This window comes from Sparus aurata, chromosome 11 (genome assembly GCF_900880675.1).
Source record: "Sparus aurata chromosome 11, fSpaAur1.1, whole genome shotgun sequence".
In the NCBI taxonomy this organism is placed as follows: domain Eukaryota; kingdom Metazoa; phylum Chordata; class Actinopteri; order Spariformes; family Sparidae; genus Sparus; species Sparus aurata.
In genome coordinates this window covers 1154154-1162665 of record NC_044197.1, presented here as the reverse complement: position 1 = coordinate 1162665, position 8512 = coordinate 1154154, and the positions used below count along the sequence as shown (strand labels likewise).

The 8512-nt window shown below is 41.2% G+C and overlaps 2 protein-coding genes across 2 annotated transcripts in view; one reads left to right on the top strand and one right to left on the bottom strand.

Moving 5' to 3' along the window:
- Positions 1–271: 271 nt before the first annotated feature.
- Positions 272–3077, bottom strand: LOC115591734 (origin recognition complex subunit 1-like). The gene is made up of 3 exons (XM_030433978.1): positions 2629–3077; positions 661–788; positions 272–578 (listed from the first exon to the last, which is right to left on the bottom strand). The coding sequence occupies exons 1-3, from the start codon at positions 2721–2723 to the stop codon at positions 304–306; spliced, it is 498 nt and encodes a 165-aa protein (XP_030289838.1). The 5' UTR covers positions 2724–3077; the 3' UTR covers positions 272–303.
- A 1919-nt stretch (positions 3078–4996) lies between these two features.
- Positions 4997–8512, top strand: part of rab3b (RAB3B, member RAS oncogene family) — an 18473-nt gene continuing 14957 nt past the window's right edge. Inside the window, exons 1-2 of the mRNA XM_030433260.1 lie at positions 4997–5409; positions 8426–8512. The exon at positions 8426–8512 is cut by the window's right edge and continues 138 nt beyond it. Of these exons, the coding sequence (XP_030289120.1) occupies positions 8426–8512 (87 nt within the window). The 5' untranslated portion in view covers positions 4997–5409. The remainder of the gene's footprint in view (positions 5410–8425) is intronic.

Genomic DNA, 8512 nt, shown 5'->3' with positions numbered 1-8512 from the left:
ACTACAGGAAGTTAAACCCAGCAAGCAATAAAACACACTTTTAAAGATTTTAAAGGTTTTGTGCAAAGTCTCTTTTCAAACTGATTTTTCTGAACTGACTTTGTCTTTTTATTCCTTCTCTCAATCTGTTGATCTGTTCTTATTCCTCTCACTTGATGTCTTAATCTTTCTGTCCTTCACTGCGTTTATTTACTTTGAATTTATTTAATATTCTTTATTCTTTTTATCTGTTTTTAATTCCTCTGATGTGACGTCGTCTACTTAGCATCCATCTCTTTATTTGTGTTTCCTGTTTCATTACTTTTATTCCTTGTTCTTGTAATAACTGATTGGTGTTTCTACACTTCCTGTTCTCTGGACTCGCTGTGTTTGGTTTGACTGTCGAGCGAGGCGAGCGTCCGTCACCTGCACAGGTCTGAGGATGGACTCTGCGTTGACCTCGTCGTCACAGCTGCGACCCTCATAGTAGAATATCTCCTGAGGGTGAGGCTCTCTGCCCAGCAGCTTCAGCTTGCTCAAAGGCACTTCAGACACACGGGCGAACCACTGAACCACCGCCTTCTTCTGCATCCCGCTCTCTGAAACACAGCGAGACCAGACGTTCAGCGTTGAGTCCTCGAGGACGAGTGGAGCGAAGCGTCCGTCAGAAAACAGACTCACCGTCACTGAACAGTTTGACCACTTTGGCCACGTACGGGTTGTCTTCATCGTCCCCCTCGATCAGGATGTGTTGGCCGGTTTTGATGACGGTCGTCCTCGGGAGACCCTCCACACTGATGGCCAACGAGCTGAAGCACAAACAGACACAGAAGAGACGGTTTGATTTCAGAGGAAAACACTGGAATTACACAATAAAATACAAATATGGAGTTCAGTAACACATGAAGGTCTTAAATCCCAACAAGCTTCAACTCATCATTTAGTTTTACTCTCTGTGACACAACAAGTGATCCGTCACTGTCGTCCTGAGTGCCAGCTTATCAAATTACTCATGAACGTGACAGAAATATGAATCCTTCTGTTCGGATCTCATTCTAACTGCGTTATAATGTTTTTACAGTTAATACAGAATCTTAATTTACAACATAATCATCTCGTAAAAGTACGCAAAAAAAACAGCAGGTCTCAGATCGGCAAAACAATCAGTAGATTCATCAGTGTAATCATTCAGTTCGTCATTAAGTCGTTTATTAAAACACATTTGCATCAAATGTGATGATCTGATAATGGAACAAACAGGATATTGGAAGACGTCACTTTGAGATCTGAGACTTTAAGGATGATTGATTAATTATCAAGAAAATAATCTGCAGATTAATCAAACATGAAGATTATAAAATGCAGCTCTGAGAAAAAACAGCAACTATTCACATGAATGTGGCTGAAATTAGTTAATTTAGTTTATCACTGTTATTTAATCAGGACTGAATACATTCATCTAAAAAATGAGAAAAGATGTTTTGTGCCAGATAAAAGCTAATTCATGGAACATTTCCTTTACTTAAGACTCAAAGAGAGAGAGAGGGAGAGAGTGTTAGAGGAGCTGGAGAAGAAGAAATGTGTGAATTTATAAAATTCAATAAAGGAAAGTTTATTTGCTCGATTATCTTTCAGCAACAAGAGACTTTAAAGTAGTAAAATAAGATGCAAAACATGTTGAAAGGAGAATCGCATGATAATTATTAGTGCTGTAGGCTGAACAGAATAAAACTGCAGAGTTAAAATAAATATAAGACATAATAAAAAAGGAGAATAATAATTCCTGCAGTCCAGAGACGCTCTGAGCTGACGTAGCTTCATGTGTGAAGTGTTTCTTTACAACATTTAAGACTTTTAGTTAAAAACATTCAGTGATGAATCGAACGCATCGACAGAATGTGAATGTGAATGTGTGCCCCCGTAACTCTGAGTCTGGACCCCCTGTGGCCCCCTGACAGGGAGTCTGCATTAATAACACCATGACAGATTTCTTGCAATGATTTTGTTCTGAAGGGAAAGGCAGACATAAAGTGTCTCAGCAGTTCACTACCCAATCAAAATTGCGGAAATAGTAAACACTTTTTGTCTGAATGAGGGATTTATCCTTTTTTCCTGGGTGTATGTGCCCCCTTACAAAAAAGCCGGCCCCGACCTGGCGCCCCATTAAAACTGGTCTAGAACCGCCACTGCTGACAGGTGGCAGAATACCACACAATGCATCTTTAATACTTTAAAATCAATCAATTAAATGAATGTGTGTGTTGCTGATGAGTCATTAATTAATCAACTAACTGTTTCATGTTTAATCAGTTTTATGAAGTGTTTCCTTCTGACTGTGGGAGAATAAAGGCTGTTTACAAACCCTGAGGACGAAATGTGAGAGTTGAAATATAAAGATCTAATAAAGCTTGTCTGACATCTTTCAACTAAACTCTTTTAAAGCAGTAAAACAACATTAACACAGTTAAATGAAAAATTAGCTAAAAACTAAATAAGACAAGTTTAAAAAATGAGAATTAAACTTCCTGCAGTGTTAAATGTGATAGAAGAAGAAGAAGAAGAAGAAGAAGAAGAAGAAGAAGAAGAATTATTTATGGATCAATAATCAGCAGAAGGGTTGAATAAGACTTATTGATCAGACTAACTCACCGATACTCGTGTGTCTTCAGCTTCCTGTTGAAGCTCAGCGGCTCCTCGCACCACCGGTACACCCGCCGGACCCGCAGCCTGCTGGAGTACTTCATCCCGCTCCGACACCGATCGATCACTAATCGATACCGATATCAGACCTGCGATCCGCCACGGAGACGATTATCTGCTTTAACTCACAGCCCGGGTCGAACACAGAACAAGTTCAGAGACAGTCTGGAGACAACACCCGACAAGAACACATTTCGCGCGAAAATGACGTCGTTTCCGCTTTCTTCACAAAAAGCGGAAACGACGTAGTGCAAACGGAGGGCCGGTGCACAGCGCCGCCAGCTGCACCGGAAGTGTGATGACTCCTTTCTGCATGTTCAGCCTGTTGAGACACGTATTTGTGTATGTACATATACATGTAAATATATATGTAAATATATATATGTAAATATATATATATGTAAATATATATACATATTTACATATATATGTAAATATATCTATGTAAATATATATGTAAATATATCTTGTTAACTCTATGTAAAATATTCTATGTAAATATAATGTAAAAAATATGTACATTTGTAAATATATGTAAATATAACACAACATACATATGTGATAAAAAATGAACGCATACAACAATTATGTATATACATATGAAAAGTGGTCCGCTAGTAGAGAACAGCTGCAGTCAAAGACCAACAGAGAGTGTCAGTCCTGAGTCAGCTGAACGATCCAACACGTTCCAGTGTCTGTGGAGTCTCTGTGGGATCGTCCTCTCTCCTGTTACTGACAGACCTAAACTGTCACTCAGACTCATCTGTAAACTTCTATTTCATCATAAACTGCCTCAAGTGTTTGTTTCTGTTTCACGCTGAACTCAAAATTGACATTATAGAAAAAAATGTCTCATGTGACCTGGAATGTTTCACCTGTGGATGAAATAACATGTTCATCACATTCATGAACTAATAAATTAACATGTAGAAACAAAACATGGCAAATAAAACCACATGAATTTGGCTTCCTCATGTGTGAAGTCCACATGTTCACATCAGACTGGTGACTTTTAAATGTTTTTTATCACACATGAACTAAAACTTGAACGTGAAAAAGAAAATAATGTGACATGAGAGCTGAATATGTTCACATTTGTATATATACATACATACATTCCTCTCCTGAGAAGTGGTTCATAAAACTGCTCCTTGTCCTCTGATTGGACGGCTGCTGATTGGATGGCTGCTGATTGGACGGCTGCTGATTGGACACCTGTCATGTTTGTTCAGTGGATTCAGGCTCAGTGAACCAGATGTTTTGATGTTCTGATGCTGTGGTGACACTGTGGAAACGACTGACCCAGGTTCTGACCCAGGTTCTGTGACGTGTTCTACAGTTTAATGCACTGAAACCTTCAGTCTGGCAATGATTTGACGCTGAAGCTGATTATAATAAAAAAAGAACAATAATCACATATTTCTGAATCCTTTTTAACAGTTTACATGGACTGAAACCAGAACCAGTACATCCTCTCACAGTTAGGGAGGTGTGATATCACTGATAACTCTCTGACCTTCAGGGCCGATACTGATAAAATAACCAACAATTGGATCTGAAATGTATTTTGTTTATGTGATATTGTACCGCTGTGATCAGACCTTCTCACCTGTGACGATGTGTGTGGCTCCACAGCTGCAGCAGTTTGGCGTTACCACGGTGACATCAGCTGTTTGTTGTTGTGCTCTGTTTTTACTGGCTGATCACAGAACAGTTTTACAGGTGATAGACCAGCTACTCTGTGGAGACGCTGCACTAGTTAAATCAGCAATAGACTGGCTGTATACTATCATTTATCCCACGATAACCGATAATGTACATTTTCTGTTATCGGACGATAATTTGTGCATCCGATATATTTATATTTAACCCTGATAACAATGTATTGATTATCAAAGCATGATTCATCAGCCAGTGTTGTGATATAATGTGATGATGCAACATTAAGATGCCTCAGTGACGCTGTGGAGGAGAAGCTGACACACACACACACACACACACACACACACACACACCACACACGCACACACACACACAAACCTCACAGGTGTGTCAGTGTGAATTAACGCACCTGTGTGTGTGTGTGTGCGTGTGTGTGTGTGTGTGTGTGTGTGTGTGTGTGTGTGTGTGCAGCACCAATAGGCAGATTGTTTCTGTTTTTTCTCTGTTATTGATGCTGAAACAATCACACGCCTCACCGCCTCAGTTATGACTCATAGGAAGCTGCCGCCTGCCGCTCCTGCCGCCCCTGCCGCTCCTGCCGCTGCGCGTCTGCAGAGATCTGCCGCCTGATTGGGCGGAGGAACTGCCTGCAAACAGCCGGGAGGAGGAAATAAATAAATAAAGCGCTGTTCATTCACAGAGAAGCCGGCGGTGGTTATTTTTAGGAGGGAGGAGGTGACAGGCAGCAGACGCCTCTTTGCAAATATTCCCACATCGCTTCGCTCCACCTTGAATTAACGCAGGATGTCCGCGCAGAGCCGTGCGTAAAGAAGCTGCGTGCGGCACCGAAAAGACGTTTCACAGCCGATTCAGCCGCTTCTGCTGATGAAGAGCAGCTGTGCTGAGAGCAGACCAGCCTTCTGACTTCTGAAGAGACAATCGGAGGATCTGATCGGACGCGTTGTCGCTGCTGTCGAGGATCAATTTGTGGGTTTTCAGTGAAATCTTTGGGAGCGCGGACACCGAACAGCTCTCCATCAGGTGCAGAGAGAGACCCGCCCAGCAGAGGTAAGACACGGACCGACAGACAGACAGACAGGCAACACGGCCGACACCGTTTAATCAACACACACACACACACACACACACAGACGGGCCTGATGCTGTTGGCTGACATGAATCCAGAACCGTCGATCACACCTGAGCCGGTGCGCCAGCGGAGCCGACACGCTCCTGATCCCATCTCTAAATGAAGGGTTCGGTCCATACACGGTTCCCGTCGTGTTTTAATCAGTGTCTCCATCATATTGACTGAAATGATTCATGATCACATACATCGATCATAAATCCCAATGAGACAATGTTCATATAACATCCCATAATATCCTCCCAGGTGGAGTCTGCGGCTCTGACGTGTGTCTGTAACGTTTCACTGGCTGCAGGAATGTTCAGTGTTCCTGCTGCTCCACAGGAGCCTAAACGTCTCACAGAGACCCGCAGAGTCCGGACCCGGGTCCACTTCAGACATTCATTATCATAAGTGACCTCACAAGAAAGGAAATATAACATGTGACATCTGACATTTACATTTAAAAATCACAATTCCAACATGTGTAAAGAAAATAGTGTCACCTCACATATATAACATATAATATAACACATTTAATATAACACATATAATATAACACATATAATATAACACATATAATAACATAATAACACATATATGTCCACAGATCAGAACATGGAATCAAAACATGATGCGTATTTTCACTTTAATAGGAGATTATATTTACACATGTGAGCAAAAAGCTTAAATGTTACATGACTTGAAAAATGGAAAAATGTATCATGTGAAATTTGCGTTTTCACATTTTAAAATCACAATTTCAACATGAGAAAAGAAAATAATGTCACTAGTTATCTATATGTGAAATTTACATTTTCACGTAAAATCACATGAAATTCCACATTTTCTTCTTCATATGGGAACAAAAATGTTCAAAATGTGAAACTGACACATTTCACATGTGAATTATTGACATTTACATGTGATTGGCATTTTATTATAAAAAGAATAATGGAGTCAGAGAGGCAAACTCGTCGACTGGCAGCAGGAAAGAGGTCAAACATCTATTTGTAGCAGATTTTCTATACAAGCTGATTGTGGTGTAAAAGTACTGGTACTAATATTGGACTGGATCCGTTTCAACTCTAATTTCTGCCAAAAGGTTTCAAATGAATCACACGATAAGGATTCAAAATGTCAGTTTCCCACGACTAGAATCATCCGTGCAGATCCATCTTGTGGTCATGTGGGCTGACGGACACGCTGCGTCCACAGTGGACCGAGCCCAGCAGGATCTTCAGCTCTGACATCTGCTGCTCTCGTTCATTCAGCCCTCGCTCACCGACCGCTACCTGACCACAAGGTCGAGCAGAGAGCCTCTCGGGCTTTTATTTGACTTCATGTGACTCGACAGGTGAAGTCTAACAGGAAACATTTGTTTGCTCTGCGTCTTTGTGTAACGCACCGTGGGACCGCCGGCTCTCTGTGCTGAATCATGTTCTGCTGCAGCTCATCGACAGGTGGAAACTTTCAAACTGCAGCTTTCAGGGAACAAAGACGAGCAGCTTCCTCCTCCAACAGGGTCAAAACAGTCTCATCATGACGAGAGGTCGAAGAATTGTCTTAGAGAAACATGAAAAGTGTTCAGTTCCTCTGAAAAACCTCTATTTTAGTTCAAGCACAGGTGTCATCAGGTACATATACATTAACCATGTGAACAAATGTCATTTCCTTGTGTTGAATTGTAAATGTATCCTGTGAGCATCATGAAGAGTTCAGGTCGGTGGGATCACAGCAGGTCATCGTCCACTGAGATGTTTTATACAAACCAAACCGCCAGAGTCAATGTTGGCCATGTACGTTTCTGCAGAACACAGTCACGAGTCAGAACTTTTCTTTAGGTTGCAACTTTGCAGCTCGACACACTGAAGCTAACATTTTCATGCAGATATAAAATATTCTCATAATCAATAGCTGATAAAATGTTGCTGGATCAGAGGGCGGATCACTGTGGGACCTCATACATGTACAGATGTTCAGGCTGAGAGACAATAACTTTTTAATCCAGTTTGAATTATGCCATGAATCACTCATGATGTTTGTGAATCAAAAGAAAAAATATCCAGACAGTTTGTCATAAAACAAAGGAAATATAAGAAAACAGACACAAAACCCAATTTCTGCATAAGTGAGGTTTTGTTTAACGCTCACTAAAACAGGTCATAGCTGTATATGTTATGTTGCAAGGATATATACTGAAGTTAGCATGCTAACTAGTTAGCCCCAGGCCTGAAAACCTTTAAACACCAACCCTCCCCCAGAAGTCCGGCTCTCTGCATGACCAGCTGGAAACACCTTCAGTCATGATGTGTAAACAGTCAGCAGTAACTATGGTCAAATGCAGCCTCACATATTTTGTCTGAAATGAGGAACTTCTCAGGATAACAAGGGACTTCATGTTTCTATAGCAACAGCTGCAGTTGAACATCTGAAGAATATTAGCACTTTTTGTTCTTTGCTAGCGGTGCTGTTGTCTGTCTGTGTGTCGTTCCACCACTGAAGAATCTGTCTGTCTATTAGAAAGATTGTCATGAGGTTGTTCTAGACGTTTACTGAATGTTCTCTGCTGGACAAATTGTTCTAACTGATGATCAAGTTGACAGAATCTTTTTGTATTCAATACATGTTTAATGCTAATTAGCAAATGCTAGCATACTAAACTGCGATGGTGAGCAACATTGACATTATATCTGCTAAACATTCGCCCTTTAGCATATACATCATGAGCTTGTAAGCATAGTAATATTAGCTGTTAGCTTGAAGTCCTGTTGTGCCCAAGGAAAGCTGTTAGCATGTTAGCATGGCTGCAGACTGTCACGATGGCTGAGAGCAGGGATGATGAAAGACGGCCTATGAAAAGTGTGTCCATGTCTGCAGTGAAACTTTGGCCTGTGTTTGGATGAGTTTTCATCATACAGATTGTGTTTTCCCTCTCTCAACACACCAAACCTCCAGATGGCGAAGGCAGACCAGCGTTTCGGCCAGCGGGACGGCTCCGACCAGAACTTTGACTATATGTTCAAGCTGCTGATCATCGGCAAC

Excerpts from the sequence above, each read along its gene's own strand:
- LOC115591734 (XM_030433978.1), bottom strand. The coding sequence starts at position 2,723 with ATGAAGTACTCCAGCAGGCTGCGGGTCCGGCGGGTGTACCGGTGGTGC. Across the intron at positions 789-2,628 it reads CTGAAGACACACGAGTATCG|CTCGTTGGCCATCAGTGTGG; the intron begins GTGAGTTAGTCT and ends TTTGTGCTTCAG. Across the intron at positions 579-660 it reads GGTCAAACTGTTCAGTGACG|AGAGCGGGATGCAGAAGAAG; the intron begins GTGAGTCTGTTT and ends GCTGTGTTTCAG.